At 52.6% G+C, this 19,732-nt stretch overlaps 2 protein-coding genes across 2 annotated transcripts; both read left to right on the forward strand.

The window, feature by feature from the left end:
* The first annotated feature begins 3,552 nt into the window (after positions 1 to 3,552).
* On the forward strand, positions 3,553 to 4,635 carry LOC118652651 (olfactory receptor 1I1). Its single transcript, XM_036302686.1, has one exon. The coding sequence runs from the start codon at positions 3,559 to 3,561 to the stop codon at positions 4,633 to 4,635; it is 1,077 nt and encodes a 358-aa protein (XP_036158579.1). The 5' UTR covers positions 3,553 to 3,558.
* Positions 4,636 to 13,272: 8,637 nt separating this feature from the next.
* On the forward strand, positions 13,273 to 19,730 carry SYDE1 (synapse defective Rho GTPase homolog 1). Its single transcript, XM_036302607.1, has 8 exons — positions 13,273 to 13,426; positions 14,880 to 15,221; positions 15,330 to 15,980; positions 16,147 to 16,361; positions 17,019 to 17,145; positions 17,355 to 17,515; positions 17,981 to 18,206; positions 18,452 to 19,730. Exons 1-8 carry the CDS (start codon positions 13,339 to 13,341, stop codon positions 18,847 to 18,849), a joined length of 2,208 nt encoding a protein of 735 aa, XP_036158500.1. The 5' UTR covers positions 13,273 to 13,338; the 3' UTR covers positions 18,850 to 19,730.
* Positions 19,731 to 19,732: the final 2 nt, after the last annotated feature.

The following is a 19,732-nucleotide window of genomic DNA, read 5'->3' on the forward strand; positions in this document are numbered from 1 at the left end:
CTGACCCCCTGCTCACCTGCCCCAGGCTGGGGGGTGGGACACATGCTTTTCCCTCGCAGACATCAGATTGGCCCCAGCCATCACAGCGGAGTCGTCGCCCCCTGCCCTTTTTGCGGGCTTAGTGCTAACCTCGGGATCCTCTGGCAGCCAGTGGAGAAGGAGGCCTGCGAGACCGTCCCCTTGGTGACACCATACTGGTAAGTCAGTGAATGATGGAGAAGGGGAGTGAACTGGATGGGATTGGGGAAGAGGACTCCTTTTCCTTCCTGGATGGCCAGAGAGAAAGAGAGAAATGACTGAGTTCAATACTATACCTGCTGAGTGGACAAAGGCACAGAGGGCAGGCCTCTGTAGAAGGTCCTGGGGGGGAAAGGGATTTAGTGTCTGTGGTTGGCAGACAACTGCACAAATGGGAGAGACACTGCAAACCTGCTTTCTCCAATGAGGGGTTCTCCAAGAGTGGTCCCCATGCCAGCATCAGCAACCCCTGGGAACTTCCTAGAAGTGCTGATTCTCGAGCACCTCCCCAGGTACTCTGAGGCACTGGTCCAGCTGCCTGTCTTAGCCAGCCCTCTAGGTGACACTGATGCACGCCCAAGTTTGAGAACCACTGCCCTAGTGCAACCCAGGACTTCATGGCACCAACCGAGGACTGCTCACATGGTATAGGCAGCCCAGAGAAACCTTAACATCACCTGACAAAATCCTCAAACCCAACTCCAAAAATTCTTAAGAAGTAACATAAGGCTTTGCTCGAGATTTCTTGAGGTTACCAAAGAGAAGATCGTGCTGCTAATCTTCCTGAAAGCCCCTATTTTGACACTTCTTTCTTTTATATATATACTAGTGGCCCAGTACATAAAATTTGTGCACCGGGTGTCCCTCAGCCCGGCCTGCACCCTCTCCAATCTGGGACTCCTCAGGGTATGTCCAACTGCCAGTTTACAAGGATTGGGCTTAAACTGGCAGTCGGACATCCCTCTCAAATCCGGGACTGCTGGCTCCTAACCACTCACCTGCCTGCCTGCCTGATTGCCCCTAACCACTCTGCCTGCCGGCCTGCTCACCCCCAACTGGCACCCCTGTTGGTCTGCTTGCCCCCAAATACCACCCCTGCTGGTCTGATAGCCCCCAACTGCCCCCTCCCTGCTGGCCTGCTCACCCCCAACTGCCCCCCACTGCCTGCCTGCCCACCCTGCCAGGGCTCTGCAATCAATGATGCACAGAGGGAGGCCCTGGACACCCTGCTGGGGCTCTGGGATCAATGGCAGAGCAGAGGCAGGCGTTTCCCACCTGGCCTGGGCTCCGCCATTAATCCCTGACCACAGGGAGGCCCTGCCCACCAGGCCTGGGCTCTGTGATGAATGCAGAGCAGAGGCAGGCGTTTCCCACCAGGCCTGGGTTCACCATTGACCCCGCCCACAGGGAGGCCCTGCCCACCCTGCTGGAGCTCTGCCATCAATGGCAGAGCAAAGGCAGGCGTTTCCCATCTGGCCTGGGCTCCGCCATTAATCCCTGCCCACACAGAGGCCCTGCCCGCCCTGTGATCAATCACTGCCCACGGGAGGCCCTACCTGTGCTGCCCACCCTGCCAGGGCTCTGTGATCAATGCTGCGCAGAGGGAGGCCCTGCCCACCCAGCTAGGGCTCTGCCATGGGCCCTCACAGCCATGGCTTTGTCCGGAAGGAGGTCTGGAAGGTCGTCCAGAAGGCCTCCCTGTCTAATTAGCATATTACCCTTTTATTAGTATAGATGGCCTAGGATGAGCTCCAAATCCCTTCCTAAATGGGTGGGGAAATACAACCAGGGTCGTCGCAATTTAAAATGGGTAAATGAGAATATGGTAAGAACATACCTACATGTTTGCATTTCGTTAAATCATGCTCTCCCGTATTCACTGCTTTAGCAATTCATCGTTATTTTCATATTAGTTTATAGCAGAATGTTATTTTATAAACTCCCTTTTCCTGTCATCGGATCAACTACAGGGATAAGCACGTAGCACACTTTGCTCTTTATCAACTAGGCATTTTCTCACACCTTTGTCATTTTTCATAAAAACGGCTTACCTTTGAACAGTCTGGGCTGTGTCTCTGAGTTTTCATTTTGAACAAACTTTTTTTATATTTTTTTTATTTATTTCAGAGAGGAAGGGAGAGGGAGAGAGAGACAGAAGCATCAATGATGAGAGAGAATCATTGATCAGCTGCCTCCTGCACTTTCCCTCCTGGGGATCGAGCCCGCAACCTGGGCACGTGCCCCTGACCGGATTGAACCCGGGACCCTTCAGTCCACAAGCCAACGCTCTATCCACTGAGCCAAACCAGCTAGGGCTTGAACAAACCTTTTTTAACAGCTGATTTACTGAGAGTGCAAAGCTGTTTCAGTCGATAGTGACAGTCTGTGTAGAACATGAGAAAATATAAAATTTCTTGTCTTGCAAAGCTACTGCTGATGGCAAATATATTTCCAAAGCATATATTTAAAGCCATTAGTTTTAAAACTCCATGTGTTATTTTTTTTCTGTAAAAACTCTGGTTAGCCTGGCCTGGGTGGCTCAGTGGTTGAGCATCAACCTACAAACCAGGAGGTCACAGTTTGATTCCTGGTCAGGGCACATGACTGGGTTGCAGGCTCAATCCCCAGTGCAGGAGGCAGCCAATCAATGATTCTAATCATTGATCTTTCCATCTCTCTCTCCCTCTCCCTTCCTCTCTGAAAGCAATAAAAATATATTTTTTAAAAAAACATCTCCATGTAACTAGCTTTCTGGGTCCATCCATGGTCTCCATTTCCCCTGAAAATACACTGATTGCTGTGCCAGCATACAGCATGCTTGGGCCAGAAAACTCCATGCTAACTCACTGAAGCCATTCTACTCTCATCAGTTGAGTTGCATCGCTTTAGGTAATTAATCCTCAACCCGGTTATGCTGGTTATAGTTGCTGTTGCAATTGTATCATTTAATTAGATGTTACCTAAATGAAAGAACTACAAGAAGAAGAAAGAAAGGGAGGGAGGGAGGGAGAAAGGGAGGGGAAAATGTGGTTTTATGAAACACAAGTTGAATGCTTTCGAAAGACTTGATAAAAAGGCATCATTAAAAACAATTGCTGCCTGGCCAGTGTGGCTTAGTGGTTGAGCACTGACCCATGAACCAAGAGGTTACAGGTTTGATTCCCTGTCATGGCACATGCCCAGGTTTCAGGCTCAATCCCCAGTAGGGGGCATGCAGGAGGCAGCTGATAGATGTTTCTCTCTCATCCATGTCTCTGTTTCTCTATCCTTCTCCCTTCCTCTCTCTCTAAAATCAATAAATAATTTTTTAAATCTAAAAAAATAAAACTGCGTTAGTTTAGGTTTGGTTCCACTTTATTTTGTTTTTACAAATCTTTGCTCTTCTGAAGAGATACAGAGATGTTTATGAAAAATATGCAAGTTGTCTTTAAACCACTCAGGTCTTTGAGATACAGACTATCTCAGGCATGGATGGTTTAATTTGGGGAAACAGAAATCCACTGAAGGTAGCAGAACAAGGAGATTTGCTATAAGGATTCCATGGGTTTTCACAGAATCCTACAGATCTCACTGGAGAACTGGGACAAGGCCTGCTTCTCTGACTCCCAGCTTATGTTGCTTCCCTCTCCCACCCATCCACCCCCCCTTTTTTTTTTCAGTAGACAAAGACAGCTCATGGGACCAGAAAATCAAACAGTCGTCTCAGAATTCCTTCTCCTGGGACTCTCAGAAAAGCCAGAGTATCATGCCCTCCTGTTTGGGCTGTTCCTCTCCATGTACCTGATCACTGTCTTTGGGAACCTGCTCATCATCCTGGCCATTGTCTCAGACTCCCACCTCCACACGCCCATGTACTTCTTCCTCTCCAACCTGTCCCTCGTCGATGCCTTCTTCTCATCTACCACTGTCCCCAAGATGCTGGCAAACCTCTGGTCCCAGAGCCGCGCCATCCCTTTCGCCGGCTGCCTTGTCCAGCTGTATGCCTTCCACCTGTTTGGGACCATGGACAGCTTCCTCCTGGCAGTGATGGCCATTGACCGGTTTGTGGCCATTGTCTACCCTCTGCGCTACTTGGTCATCATGAGCCCCCGTGTCTGTGGGCTGCTGGTCGGTGGGCCGTGGCTGATCACCAACCTCCAGTCACTCGTGCACACCTGCCTCATGGCTCAGCTGACCTTCTGCGCAGGCTCCGAAATCCCCCACTTCTTCTGTGACCTCATACCCCTGCTGAAGCTCTCCTGCTCCGACACCCACACCAATGAGCTGGTGATCTTTGCTTTTGGCATTCTCATGGGCATCAGCCCGCTCTCATGCATTCTCCTCTCTTACACCTGCATCTTCCGGGCGGTCTTCAAGATCCCTTCTGCTCAGGGCAAATGGAAGGCCTTCTCCACTTGTGGCTCCCACCTCACCGTGGTGTCACTGTTCTATGGCACCATCTTCACTGTGTACTTGCACCCCGCATCTCTCACCTCCTCCCAGAAGGACAAGGCAGCTGCCCTGATGTGCGGGGTGGTCATCCCCATGCTGAACCCATTTATCTACAGTCTAAGGAACAAGGACATAAAGGCAGCCCTGAGGAAGTTCCTCAGCAGAACAACCTCCTCTCAGTCCTAGGGCAGAACAGGTATTGAGTACCTACTTTGCTCCGGGACCACAGTAGGGTGCTGGGGAGAATGAGATGCACTCAAGGTATTCAGATCTAGGGGGGGACAGAGACATGTAAATAAATCATTACAATATGACAAATGCATCACAAAGTGATGAATAAAAAGCTACAGGAACCCAAAGGGAGAGGTATGCATTTTTCCTGGTTTTATCTTCCCTGAAGATCAGGGAAGACTTTTAATTAGCCCTCTCTGGGGTATCAGCCTGATAGGATTGCTATATGGATAATACTAGTCAAACAAAAGATTGGCTACTCTCATTTTAATATTGATAAAGCCAGCTACCTAGCCTTGCTTCCTTAGTGACTTGGGGAAGGACGTTGATAGTATCTGACTAGGTTCTCTCTCTTGTAAGTGGTTTCAGCAGCCACCAGGTGTCACTGAGGACCTTGTGGCCATGACTTTGGGTGGGTATTGTTGTCATCAAAAGGCCTTCAATGCATGCCCTCCCAGCCCCACACTGGATCCGAGGAGACCATGACACGGGCTCAGGGGATTGTGATTCAATGGGCTGACACTGGACTTTAGAATCTGCCTTCTTGCCCTAGCTGGTTTGGCTCAATGGATAGAGCATCAGCTTATGGACTGAAGGGTCCCAGGTTCAATTTCAGTCAGGGGCACATGCCCAGGCTCGATCCCCAATAGGGGGCGTGTGCAGGAGGCAGCCGATCAATGATTCTCTCTCATGATTGATGTTTTTATCTCTCTCTCCCTCTCCCCTCCTCTCTGAAATCAATAAAAATATTTTTTTTTAAAGAATTTGCCTTCTTCATAAACTCTCCAGGCAGCTGATGTGGGGAGTCCATGGGCCACAGTTTGAGGACACAGACCCTGGGTGAGCTCCAGAATCCATGTGTTTCCTATGATGTCCTTTAACTGACTCCAAACCCAATATATTTCTACAGGCATGATCAGCAACAAGAAGATGGGGTGGCCTGGAATGCCGGAGAGTTCAGGTTATGAATTGTGTTCTCCAAAAAAAACTGTGTCAAAGTCTAACCTCCAGGACCTCAGAATTTGATCATAGGTTCTGATCCAGTATGACTACTGGTGTCCTATAAGAAAGGAGAATTTGGCCCCGCAGTCATGGCTCAGTGGTTGAGCATTGACCTATAAACCGGGAGGTCATGGTTCGATTTCCAGTCAGAGTACAAGCCCGGGTTGTGGGCTCGATCCCCAATGCAGGAGGCAGCCATTCAATGATTCTCTCTCATCATTGATGTTTCTATCTCTCTCTCCCCCTTCCTTCCTCTCTGAAATTAATAAAAATAGATTTTTTAAAAGAAGGGATAATATTGACCCACACAGGGAGAACACCATGTGAAGATGAAGGGAGAGATCGAGTGATGTTTCTACAAGTCAAGAAATTACAATTGGAAGCAGACCGCAGAAGCCTGGGGAGGCATAGAGCAGATGCTCCCTCAAAGCCCCCAGAAGGATCCAAGCCTGCCAACTTTGATCTCAGATTTCTGGCCTCCAGACCGTGACAGAATAAATTTCTCTGTGTAAGTCACCCAGTTTATGGTACTTCGTTACTCGGTCCTGGCAAATGCATACAGTTAGTTTAGGAAGGGCTGGCATCATGCAAAAACCATGCCCAGATACACCCTCTCAAGTTCATGACCTACCAAGTGTTCTGGTTATGGGAGTCTGGATTGCAACTGGACAAAACAATAAGGGATTTAAATGCGTCAATTCACTTTCTGGATCCAGTGTTACGACAATAATGACACCAACAGCTGAGATGTGCTATGTACTTGGCATGGGGCTAAGCCTTTTATATGCATCATCTCATCAAATTTTCAACAGCAACACTTATAAGGTAGGTAATGTAACTCCTTATTGTACAGATAGCAAAACCAAGGCTTAAAAAGGGAAGCTGCTAATAAGTGGTAGCCAAGGTTCATACAGAGGACCCACCTCAGAGTCCCAGGTCTTAATGACACACAATACTGTCTAGAATTCAGCGCCTAGACCAGGGGCTACAAACTTAGGCTCTGTGAGCCTGTTTTGGCACAGCCTTTGAGCTGAGAATGGTTGGAAAAAATTTAAAAAGAAGACTATCCTGTAACAGATCAAAATTATATAAAAGTCTAATGTTAGCACCCATAACACAGCTAAGCCCATTTGTTTATATATTATCTGTGATTGCTTGCAAGGTACAAGGCAGAGAGGAGTAGTCTTTTTTTCTTTTCTTGTTAAACCTCACCCACGCACAATTTTCCATTGATTTTTTTTTTAAGAGAGTGAAAGGGAGGAGGGGAGACAGAGAGAGGGAGAAGCATCTATGTGAGAGACACACACATGTCCGGGCGCTAATGGAGCCTGCAAAGAAAGTACGTGTCCTTGACGGGAATGACGCTCTATTCACTGAGCCAAACTGGCTGGAGCCAGAGTTGAGTAGCTTTGACAGAGACCCTATGGCATGCAAAGTCTAAAATATTTACTTTCTGGCCCTTTACTGAGTTTGTTGACCCATTTTCTACAGGAGAAGCCTGGTACTCGTGTAGGTCATGAATCAGAAGCATCAGCATCATGGGAGCTTGCTAGAAATTAAGACTCAGACGCTATCGCAGACCACTCGCTGAATCATAATTTTTTTAAATTGATTTTAGAGAGGCGAAGGGAGAGAGAAAGACAGGGAAAGAGAAACGTCGATGTGAGAGAGAAACATCACATCGATCGGGTTGCACACCTCGCCAGTACCGGTGATCCAACCCCTTGGTGTATGGGACCATGCTCCGACCAACTGAGCCACACACCCACACGGGCCAGGGTGAATCATAATTTTAGCAACAACCTCCAGGGTTTTGTATGAACCTAAAAGTTTGAGGATCACAGGGATAGATGCGAGTGAAAGGGGGCTGTAGAGATTTGGGACCCAAATAGGCCATCAGTTCAGAGATATGGGAAAACGGAATCCGGGGGGATGATTTTTTTTCAGCCCCTGCCTTTGTCTGGGAGCCGACGGTGATGCCAAATGCTTAAGAATTACAGCTACGTGCCCTGGCCGGTTTAGTTCAGTGGATAGAAAGTTGGCCTGTGGCCTGAAGGGTACCAGGTTCATTCCGGCCGGAGGCACATGCCCAGGTTGTAGGCTCGATCCCCAGTACGGGATGTGCAGGAGGCAGCCAATCAATGATTCTCTCTCATCATTGATGTTTCTCTCCCTCTCCTTTCCTCTCTGAAATCAATAAAAATATATTTTTTTAAAAAAAAATTGCAGCTACAGTTTGAGGACGTGGCCACCAGGTGGCGATAGTATCATTTTAATAGATGAATCTAAATCTTTTTTCAGAAACATCCTAGGTATGAACTGACCCAGCACCATACACCTCAAGTGTAATCCGCCCATGAAAGGGAACAGCATGTGCAAAGTTCCCGTGGTGGGACGAAGCCTCACTTGTTCAGAGAAACAACCCACAGTGAGAGGGGACTGGGGTGTTCAGGGGGCTGTGGAGGGTGGCAGGGGTCAGCCCTCACCACCCGACTGGTCCACAGGGTAGAGGCGACCATGATAGAGTTAAGCAGGGATGTGCGGAGGGCCTGTGCTATAGAACCAACCCACTAGTGAGCCATGAATCTGAAGTCAGAAAACTTTTTCTGTAAAGGGCCAGAGAATAAATATCATCAGCTTCATGGGTCACAATGACTCAGCTCCGCTGCTTGGAGTGGAAGCCACCATAGGAAATACATCAAGGAATGGGCATGGCTGAGCACCATGAAACCTTATAGACACTGAATCTTGAATATCATATCATTTTACGTGTAATGAAATATTGTCCTTTTTTTACTGTTCCATTGGGGGAAAAATGTATTGAAGTCATCAAAGGGATTCAGAAAGATTCACAACTAATATCTACCTTCTATGTGCTCTTCTCTCCCAAAATGTGGTGATAAAATATGACATGTAATTTTTTTAAAGAAAGTAAAAAATACTGCAGAAATAGATCTTCTGGTGCCACAGGCCCTTTGCATATACTGCTCCCACTTCCTCGCATCCTCCCAGAGTTAATGCCGTGCAAACCCCACTTCCTCTAGGAAGACTCTCCTCTGCCCCTCCTGCCCCAGCTACATCATGTGCCTGATATACTCACTATCCTCTCATTCTCCTCACCACATCAGTGATTTTATATTCATTTGTGTGAGTCTTTATTTTTATTTTTTTCAGAGTGGAAGAGAGAGAGAGAGCTCAACATCAGTGATGAGAGAGAATCATTGATCTGCTGCCTCCTGCATCCCCCCCACTGAAGATCAAACCTCAAACCCAGGCGTGTGCCCTGACCAGGAATCATGACCTCTGGTTCATAGGTTGACGCTCAACCACTGAGCCAGGCTGGCCAAGCCATTTGTGTGATTCTTTGGTCAATGTCTATTTCACCCACTTGACTGAGACCTGGGGGCTGAGACCATGTTCTGTTTACCTTGCCCAGCTCCATACCCTCACACTTAGTACAGTGGCCACTCAAAATATATTTGTTGAGTGAATGAAAGAATGAATAAGGAGGCAGCATAATAAAAAGACTGTATGATGCCGGATGAGGTGACTGAGGTAGGCTGGGCTGGAACAGAGATGTCAAGGTTAAGTTGCCGCAGTATGTGATGTAAATTCCTTCTCCACTCCCCAGCTTTCAGTAAAGTTTGTCGCCTTGGTGACATCAAGGAAAGAAGCAGGAACAGCAAACTCACAGTAGAACTATTTAATTCAGCAGAAACTGTGAGAAAATAATCATCTAGGGGTTCTCCAAAATCTCAGTGATGGGTTGGAAGGGGTGGAGCCCATTTACGTAAATCTGAAGGATCAGAGTGATGCTGGCCTTTGTTAGAATACAATAATACTTCTTTCTCTCCATACAGGATTTTGTCGGGTAATTCAAAGCAATTTTTGGAGATTCAAACACTACAGCTCAGAGATGGCAACTGACTATCACAAGGCCACACACTGGATTTGGGAGGGGGATTCCAGTCCAGTTTAGAGTGACCCCCAAAACCTGAACTCTCCTCTCTCCATCATGACACTGCTGGCCTCCCAGGTGGGTGACTTAGCTAAAGTCACACTGCAGCTTGGAACAGCTCAAGTCCTGCCCCATGGGGGGTTCTGGGGGGCAAAAGGTAGATCAGCTGGTGGAAGTGGCTACAAAGCTGCTGCTGGCAACGCATGAAGGACTCAGTAAGACTTGCACCCAAGGTCCTGGAGGGGGAGCTCTTACTCCCAAGTGTATACATCACAGGGATTTGAGGAGTCACTACACTTTCTGTGAACCTGCACAGTGGGAGATCGCCAAGACCATCCTCACTAGAAGGACTCACAGAACTCAGCAAAGTTGTTATACTCATAGTTTATTACAGGAAAGAATATGGATTAAAATCAGTAAAGACAAAAGGCACATGGGATGGGGTCCGGGAGAGGCCAGGTACAAGCTTCGGTTGTCCTTCCTGTAGAGTTGTGAGGACAGTGCTTAATTCTCCCAGCAATGATATGTGTGATGCACTGCCAACCAGGGAAGCTTACCTGAGTCTTAGTGTCCAGGCTTCTCATTGGGGGTTGGCCACTATATCCGGTCCCTAGAGCTGCCATAACAAAACACCCCAGACTGGGTGGCTTAAACAATAGAAATTTATTTTCTCATTTATGAAGGCTGAGAGTCTGCAGACCTCAAGGCGTCAGTAGGGTTGGTTCCTTCTGAGTCCTCTCTCCTTGACCTAATGAGGAAACGGGGACCTAGAGATAAAGATTCAAGTGCAAGTCGTTTACTTGGGAAGTGATCCAGGAAATGGTGGAAGGGAGGTGGAGAAGTGAGACTGGGAAGGAAATGAAGTTGGTAGAGTACATTTATATGCAAGTTTCCACTGTGGGCAGCTGGAGCTCAAACCTGTAGGGACTTCTGGGGGTCAGTGTGTAACATATACCTCAGTCATCCGACGTGAGGAGTGAGGGAGCTGGCTTACTTATCCACCAAATCCCATTGTCTGCCACAGAGGTGCAAAGCTCTGCTCAAACCTGGCCACCCCCCTCTACCTGCATTTCTTCTTTCCAAAATTCCACATATATATTGAGGGCTGAATTATCCATCAGTCACCATAAGCACAGCACATCAGGTCTACAGCCAGTGAGAACATTTGGGGAAAAGAAATCTCACACACACACACACACACACACACACGGGCTCCAAAATCCAAATAGCAACTACCAAAATCCAGATGAGTAATAGTACAAACATCACAAAGTGTTAAGTTTAGCATTTATAATGATTTCATTATATAGTTTGTAGATCATTTGTTCTCACTTATCAAGAATGCCTTATTGCTGAGGAAGAACCACAGCCAACTGTGAGTTATATGAGCTACATAGCCAAATAAATGCAACAGAAAAAGTGCAGAAACCCTCCCAAAAGGTTTACCAAAAAAATAATAAATATTGATATGGCTGCTTTTCAATTATATGGGTGGGGTCAAGGGCTGCTCTCATCCCCACATTGGCTTCCAGCTCCTCTAAGGTCCTAGGGTACCCCAAGAGAACCCTAGTCCTACACCCCCTGCCTTAGACTTGTAAATAGGTATTGTCTTTACCCCCAACCACTCTCCCCACTATCAGCAGCTACCTCAAAGACATCTGGGCAGGGATCTGATGAGGTGCACCCCATCCCTCTTCAGCCTGATTCCTCCCAAACACACACATCCAAGGAAAATACACAGAGCTAAGAGACTTGTGAGACACTACCAACATACCAACATATACACAATGGGTCTCCCGGAAAGAGAGAGGAGAAAGGGGCAGAAAGAATAGTTGAAGAAATAATAGCCAAAAGCTTCCCAACATTGATGAAAGATATGAATCTACACATCCAAGAAGCTCAAAGATCACTAAGTAGAATAAACACATAGATCTACATTGAGACACCATAAGCAAACAACACTTTTTCTGTCCAGGCCTTCTAGCCACCCATCTTGTCCAAAACTTCATCACCTGGCACCTGATCTCCTGCCTGAACATTCAGCAGTGAAATAGACAGATAAGCATCTGGTGGAGTTTCAGTCTAAACAAGGACGTAGATAAACTAGAACAAACTATTGGTGCTATTAAGTTTAAGCTGAAGCAAGTATTCGAAGAAATGAAATACACTGATGTAATCATGACTGGGTGGTGGTAGTTTGTCAGGGAGGGCCTCCCAAGGAGGTGCCATTGAAACTAAAGGATGTGAAAGAGACAGCTTCAGAAGAACCAAGATTTTGCCCGGCCAGCTTGGCTCAGCAGTTGAGCATCAACCTATGAACTAGGAGGTCATGGTTTGAGTCCCAGTCATGGCACATGCCCAGGTTGTGGGCTCGATCCCCAGTGGGGGGGCTGTAGGAGGCAGCTGATCAATTATTCTCTCTCATCATTGATATTTCTCTCTCTCTCTCTCTCCCTTCTTCTCTGAAATCAATAAAAATGCATTTTTTAAAAAGAACCACCAAGGTTTCTGAGGCAGAGGAAACTGCATGTACAAAGGGCCTGAGGCAGGAATAGTTTGTGAAGGAGTCCCAGAGAGGAGGCTGAAGTGAGTGCTGGGGACAACAAGGAGATGAAGGCAGAAGTTTTGTTGGATCTGGATTTTATTCTAGGTGGGGTGAGCAGTCATAAGAAGACTGTTCAGCAGGGGTGTGCCATGATCTGATTTCAGCTTTTTAAGTCTACTCTGGGTGCTGTGTGAAGAATGGAATGTAGGAATGAGGGGTTAACTTTTCCAAAACCACCCCAATAATCTCTCTCACCCCACATCCTCTTGCACAAGGTCACCTTGACACATCACCCACTGAGAGAGATGGCATCTATGTCCCTTCCCCTTGAATTTGGTACCAGAAGTGGCACAGTGTGATACTCGAGGGCGGTGGGCCAGGAAAGGTAATACAGTGGCGGCCTTGTTCACTTTGGGGGCCCTGGATGGCTGTGTAAGGAGCCTGCACACCTCCTGGGAGGAGAGGCCCCTGTAGGTGCCCCGGTCCACAGCTGGTATCAGTTGCAAGACCTGTGAGTGAGCATGCCTCCAGATGATTGCCTCAAAGTCTTTCCAGCTAAGGGGCAGAGGCAGTCCGTGTCCGCTCTGCCCTGCCCCAACTCCTGACCCACCACGTCTGTGAGCATCATACAATGGCTGTTTACGCCACTGAGTTTGGGGATTGTTTGTTAAACAGCAGTAGGAACTGGAACTCGGGAGGAGACAGAATTGGGTGGAGGAGGGAGGCACTGTGGCATCCAGGAGACCACGGAAGAGCTTGCAACAGGTTAGAGCAGTATATGGGGAGGAGTAGAGGGACACGTGCAGGATCTTATTTTGGAGATAAAACCAAGAGAATTGGCGATCACCAAGGGAGAGGGGAAAGAGGGAGGACTGGGGCCCGGGCTGCGCCCGATAGAGATCGGAGTTGGACCAGGGAGGTCGCCCAGAGCCCCCCTTCCCTCCCCTCTCGCCGGGGCGACTACAACTCCCAGCATCGCCCGCTCAGGCCGCGGGAAGGGAAAAAAAAAAGTTTGGGCCAAGCATTCCCGGAATGCGCTTCCTGCTGGCGCTGGGCGGGAGGCGGGCGGGGCGCGACGGCCCGGGCGGGGCGGCGGGCGGGGGGCAGCGCGGCCGGACCCAGGGCTCGCACTCGGCCCGGCCGGGGCCCCAGCATGGCCGAGCCGCTGCTCAGGAAAACCTTCTCCCGCCTGCGGGGCCGGGAGAAACTTCCCCGGAAAAAGTCGGATGCGAAGGAGCGCGGTGAGCGGGACAGGGAACGAAGGAGGGGCGCCGAGCCCCGCCCGGCCTGGAGGGGGTCCCGGGGCCCAAGGAGAGGCTGCTGAGGGGACAGGGGAGCCCGGCGGAGCCGGCTGCGGGCTGGGGTGAGGGATCGGGACGGGCAGGGGTCCTGGGAGGAAGGGGCTGGGGGGAGAGGGGCGCGGACCGTTATGTGCGCCCAGCCCGGGATGCCAGCGCTGCGGGCTCCTTGGGAGGCCCGGGAGGGGGCCTCGCCCCTGACAGGAAATGGGCCGATACGGTGCGCCTGGGGAGTGGAGGCGCTGAGGAGCTGGGAGCTGGGACGCTGAGCCCAGTCAGGACAAGGGGCGCTCTGAGCCCCGGAGACCGGAGATAGGAGCTGGGGAGCGCACTTCTGCAGGAGGGAGACCTGGCCATCAGTCCTAGTAGGCGCCCCTCACCCCTCCCACCTATTATTAACCAGTGGCTGCAGCTGCCTCCACCTAAGCCGCCCCAGGCAGCTGTCTCCTTGATACAGATGGGGAAACTGAGGCAGGCCGCAGTTGGGTAATTTGCCCAGGGTTAGTGAAGTGCCTTAAACAGCTCTTTGGAATATGCTCATAATAGAGAGCCGGGTAGAAATCGGAGGTGAGGGGAGGAGGGAGTCTGCAGGCAAGCAAGATGGGACCTAAAAGAAATGGGAGCTGCCTCGGGCAGGAAGTCCGAGGAAGGAAGGAGTTAAAGGAGGGAGACCAGATGACTCCTGGATCGGACCTCCCCACCAGCCCTTCCCAAAGATTCCCAGAGTAGAGATGGGACTGGTGCCCACGCACAAACACACACAGGAAACAGCCTGGATGTCGGAGGGGAGAATGGAGCAAGGGGAGGCGCCAAGGCACTGACCTGGGGTTCTGGTCTGGGCTGAGAGATGGCCCACTCCCAGTGGGGTCAGAATTGGAAGACAGACTTGGGGGGGGAGGGGGTGGGGGGAACGTGCTGCGGGAAAGGAGAACCCTGTGTTCGAGGTCATGCCTGCTCCTGTCTTCTGAGCAAGCCAGCCACTGTGTGCTTGACCATGACATGGGGGCCTAGGAAGTGCGCCCCACGCCTAGCTCCCGGAAGCCCCCCTGGAAAGAGCATCAGATCCCCCCATGTCACAGGACACACTGGGGCTCCGAGATGGGAAGTGACTTGCCCTAAGCCACCCAGTGAGAAGTGACAGGGGCAAGGCTCCATGCCAGGGTTAATGAGGGGGTGGAGAATCAGAGCCAGGAACACAGAGCTCCACCAGAGGACCCCTGAGGCCAGAGGCAGAGGGACGTTGGGGACCTCGGGGACTAAGACGGGGTGGACTCTAAACTGGCTAACCAATCCCATTCCAAACAAGCACCCCAGCCCCTGCTGGGGGAAGAGCCTGGGCTGGGGCTGTTCTTTGGGGGGATGAGGGCCTGCGCCTGACTGCCTTGCTCTCCAACAGGCCACCCAGCCCAACGCCTGGAGCCCAGCCCTCCAGAGCCAGAGCCCCAGGCCTTCGAAGGGTCCCAGGCTGGAGCTGAGGGGCCCCCCAGCCCTGAGGCATCTCGAAGTCCCTCACGAGGGGCCTACCTGCAGAGTCTGGAGCCCAGCAGCCGAAGATGGGTACTGGGCGGGGCCAAGCCCCCAGAGGAGGCCTGTTTGGGGCCTGGGGCACCTGGCAGTGGGGAGCCTGCAGGCGAGATCTGGTACAACCCCATCCCTGAGGAGGACCCCAGGCCCCCCGCACCTGAGACCGCAGGGCCACAGCCAAGCGTAGCTGAGCCAGAGGGCGTGGCCCCACAAGGTGAGCACAAGCCTTACCCGCCCCCCACCCCCACCCTAGCTCCCCAAGATGACCACAGGCCTCAGCCCCATGCCAAGCCCAGGTTGCTGAACTCTGGTGTTCCCACAGGTGTGGCCCCTTCCAACTCCCCAACCAAAGCCTCTCGAACTAAGTCCCCAGGCCCCGCCAGACGCCTGTCCATGAAAATGAAGAAGCTGCCGGAGCTGCGGCGTCGCCTGAGCCTGCGGAGCACCCGGGCGGGCCGGGAGCGCGAGCGTGAGCGGGCCGCCCCCGCTGGCTCCGTCATCAGCCGTTACCACCTGGACAGCAGTGTAGGGACCCCTGGGCGGGCGGCAGTGGCCGGGGGCGCTCGGGGCCTGCGGGCTGGGTACCTCAGTGATGGTGACTCCCCGGAGCGCCCAGCAGGGCCCCTGTCGCCGACCGCCTTCCAGCCGTACGAGGTGGGCCCATCTGCCCGGGCGCCTCCGGCCGCACTCTGGGGCCGCCTCAGCCTGCACCTGTACGGGCTGGGGGGGCTGCGGCCCGCGCCTGGGGCCACCCCGAGAGACCTCTGCTGCCTGCTCCAGGTGGATGGAGTGGCCAGAGCCCGAACCGGGCCGCTGCGCGGAGGGCCAGACTTCCTGCGGCTGGACCACACCTTCCACCTGGAACTGGAGGCTGCCCGGCTGCTGCGAGCGCTGGTGCTGGTGTGGGACCCTTGTGTGCGGAGGCACCGGCCCTGCGCCCAGGGCACTGTGCTGCTGCCCACGGTTTTCCGAGGTAGGATGCCTGGCTGCAGGGGGGAGATCGGTGGGGTACAGGGTTCAGCACTTCCCCCAGAGTGCTCAGCGCACTAAGCCCAGGGTGGGGGTGTGGCTTGGAGTAGGAGGCCAGGGCACAGGAGCCTGTGAGGGCAGACCCCACTTAAGTCCCCTTGTGTCTTTAGGGTGCCAGGCCCAGCAGCTGGCTGTGCGCCTGGAGCCTCAGGGGCTGCTGTATGCCAAGCTGGCCCTGACGGAGCAGCGGGAAGCACCCCACACAGCTGAGCCCCGTGTCTTCGGGCTGCCCCTGCAGCTGCTGGTGGAGAGGGAGCAGCCCCCCGGCCAGGTGCCCCTTATCATTCAGAAGTGTGTGGGGCAGATCGAGCGCCGAGGGCTGCGGGTGAGCCCCTCATCTCACACCCCAACTAGCCCCCAGACCTCAGACCCATTCCCCAGGACCCCCAATATACTGAGGCAAGGACTTCCTCCCGACCCTGCCTGGGATACTCCTGGCTCCAATCCCAGCCTAGACAAGGGCAGGAGGCCCCCCTAGACCATGGCACTCAGCCCCAAACCTATGGGTCATCCACCCAATTAGTGACACCGGATCCCAGCCCTTCTGGAGCTCAGAGTCTCCGGACAAAAAGACATGACTCCAATAATATCGTGCAAATATAAAACTGTGGCTGCGATAAGACTGAAGAAGCTGGGAAAGCCCAGAGCAGGACCTCACCTGCTGGGAAGTCAGGGAAGGCATCCTAGAGGAGGTGACAAGTGAACTGAAGAGGAGGAGTCAGAGGTTCCTGAGTCAAAGGATGTGGGTACCAGGACAAGTGATACAAGCAGAGGATTTACAGATCCAGGCTGTCCAGGCAGCCAGGCAGGGACCCCATGACAGGTGTCAGAGGAGCAGGAAGGCAGCCAATGAGGCTACAGCTAGCCCCCAACTTCTCAGCCTACTGCTACCCTGGCCCAGAACTCCAGACCCCACCCCACTGAGCCCTGATCAATCTGTAGCCCCAGCAAGAAGACATTCCCTCTCTGCTCCCACACCTAGGTGGTGGGGCTGTACCGACTATGCGGCTCAGCAGCTGTGAAAAAAGAGCTTCGGGACGCCTTTGAGCGGGACAGTGCAGCAGTCTGCCTCTCTGAGGACCTGTACCCCGATATCAATGTCATCACTGGTCAGCATGCCTCTTCCCTCCCCTGCCCGCTCCTCATTCCACCCTCACCTCATGGCAGTCCCTGTGGCCCCTCTGGGACCTCACCTCTTCTGTAATGGCCTTGTTTTCGCCTTCCTGCACCTGTCCTCCTCCTCTTCCCTCCTCTCAGCCCCAGCTGATCCCTCCAGAAGCCAGGCTTGCCCTGACCAGAGTGGGCCCTGTGTTCACAGGCATCCTCAAGGATTATCTTCGAGAGTTGCCCACCCCACTCATCACCCAGCCCCTCTATCAAGTGGTGCTGGAAGCCATGGCCCGAGGGCCCCCGAGCAGGGCTCCCCCCAGCACTGAGGGTACCCGTGGGCTCCTCAGCTGCCTGCCAGATGTCGAGAGGGTGAGTTGGGCATGGATGGGGTGGGTAGGACAAGGAGTGGGCTGACAGTAGGACGTTTCACCCATGCCTGGGCTGTAATGGCCACGAGCGTGAGGCATCATTAAGTAGGTGCTATTGGGATCCCCTCTTCATAAAAGTGGAAAGCGGGGTCCAAAGCAGTTGAGTGAGTTACCCAAGGCTGCACAGCCATGATATATCAAAAATGCACAAGGGAGTTCCTGGCTGTAGGATCCTGGACAAGTCCAGACCTCTTTGTGCCTCAATACCCTCATCTATAAAATGGGATTAATATCAACCCTGCCACACAGCTGTGGCCTTTGGTCTCCCCTCCAGCAAAATGGAATCATAATACTAATACCTGATGGTTAAGTCTTAGCTGTCATCTCCCAGCTGTGAGACCTTGAACCTGTTTTCCCATTCCGAGCCGCCTTAGTCTCTCTCATGCCCTCCCAACCCTTTCCTCAGGCCACGCTGACGCTTCTCCTGGACCACCTGCGCCTCGTCTCTTCCTTCCACACCCACAACCGCATGACCGCGCAGAACCTGGCTGTGTGCTTCGGCCCGGTGCTGCTGCCCGCGCGCCAGGACCCCGGCAGGCCCCGCAGCCGCAGCTCTGGCCCGGGCCTTGCCAACACAGTGGACTTCAAGCGACACATCGAAGTTCTGCACTACCTGCTGCAGGCCTGGCCAGGTGAGTCCGCCCCCCCCCAGCAGCCAATCAGATTCTCAGGCTTCAAGTAAGCCACGCCTCCTCATCAGAGTAAACCAGTGCCTGGTTGCCTCAGCAACCAGTTCATATCTAGCCAATCCAGGCTTGACGCTGCTTTTCAACATGTCAGAGATATCGTGATCTGGCTGGTTACCTAAACAGCCAATCAGAGACCCGGTTGCCGCCTCTATGTACTGTCATCACAAGCCCGCCCTCTCCCTCTGCAGATCCCCGCAGGTCCCCAGAGGCTACAGACCTCGACCCGTACTTGCAGCCCAAACAGCAGCCGCCGCTGCACTTGCCGCTGGCGGCTCCTGAAGTAGTGACTCGGACCCGCGGTCGGGGCGGCCCCGAGAGCCCGCCGAGTAACCGCTACGCCGGCGACTGGAGCGTTTGCGGGAGGGACTTTTTGCCCTGTGGGCGGGACTTCCTTTCCGGGCCCGACTACGACCACGTGACGGGCAGCGACAGCGAAGACGAGGAGGCAGGGGAGCCCACGGGCGCCGCAGACTTCGAGGATGACTTCGAAGCGCCCTTCAACCCGCACCTGAACCTCAAAGACTTTGATGCCCTCATCCTGGACCTAGAGAGAGAGCTTTCCAAGCAGATCAATGTATGCCTCTGAGCCGGGCGGGGCGGGACCCCGGAAACTAAGGGCCGGGCTCCTGGTTGCTGAGACAGTGCCCTAAAGATAGAAAGGGACCAGACCTGTCTTTCAGGCCTAGCTCCGGATTGCTGGGGAGTTGCCTAGCGACCAGCCAGCAGATGCTGAGATTTAATTTCTCATTTCCAGTGCTAAATTATTTGGGTACTGGTTGCAAAGGCCAGGGACTGGAGATTTGGGGACCAGCTGTTGTGGCCATCTTTTCTGAGGACCAAGAGCATCTCCCCCTTGCTGGACTGGCCTCTCTTGCCTCCCCTTGGCCCGGGCAACACCAGTTAATGTGAGCATCACCCTGGGATGGTGAGACACCCCCCAGTCAATCCTCTTGCTGCTGCCAACCAAATCAGTATTAGCTTTGAGCATTGCACTCTGCTTCTCCCTCCCTTTGGGAGGGCCCAAGGACTATGAGGAGGCGGTTTGGGGTGGGGTCAAGAGCAGCCCCTCCCTGGGCTCCAGCTGGATAGGGGCGGCCTGGGCTTATAGAAAAACAGTAGGTTTCCCCTCCCCAATTCTTCCTCAGCATCCTTGAAGAAACTGAGCACTTATAAGACCTCCCTTTTGGAGGGGCCCCACCTGAAGTGTCAGGCTGGGGCACTTTGGTACGGAACATATTTATTGCCTCTGTGTGTGTGTGTCTGTGTGTGAGGATGAGAGTGCATGGACACGTCTGGAGCAGACGTGTGGGGCTCTTTCAGGGACCACAGAACGGGGGAAGGGTTCACAGTGCTGAGTACCCTGAAATCCCCAGTACTGGTGCCCAGTGGGAGAGTAGGGTCCCCGTCTGTCTACCCCCCTCTTCCCCTCACTTCCATCTTTGTGAACAATAAATCAATATGCACAGGTT

This window comes from Myotis myotis, unplaced genomic scaffold (genome assembly GCF_014108235.1).
Source record: "Myotis myotis isolate mMyoMyo1 unplaced genomic scaffold, mMyoMyo1.p scaffold_m19_p_32, whole genome shotgun sequence".
In the NCBI taxonomy this organism is placed as follows: Eukaryota; Metazoa; Chordata; class Mammalia; order Chiroptera; family Vespertilionidae; genus Myotis; species Myotis myotis.

Bases quoted from the DNA above. Each gene is read 5' to 3' on its own strand.
- SYDE1 (XM_036302607.1), top strand. From the start codon at position 13,339: ATGGCCGAGCCGCTGCTCAGGAAAACCTTCTCCCGCCTGCGGGGCCGG. The intron at 13,427-14,879 runs GTGAGCGGGACA...GCTCTCCAACAG, and splicing joins GTCGGATGCGAAGGAGCGCG to GCCACCCAGCCCAACGCCTG. The intron at 16,362-17,018 runs GTGAGCCCCTCA...TCCCACACCTAG, and splicing joins TCGAGCGCCGAGGGCTGCGG to GTGGTGGGGCTGTACCGACT.
- LOC118652651 (XM_036302686.1), top strand. From the start codon at position 3,559: ATGGGTTTTCACAGAATCCTACAGATCTCACTGGAGAACTGGGACAAG.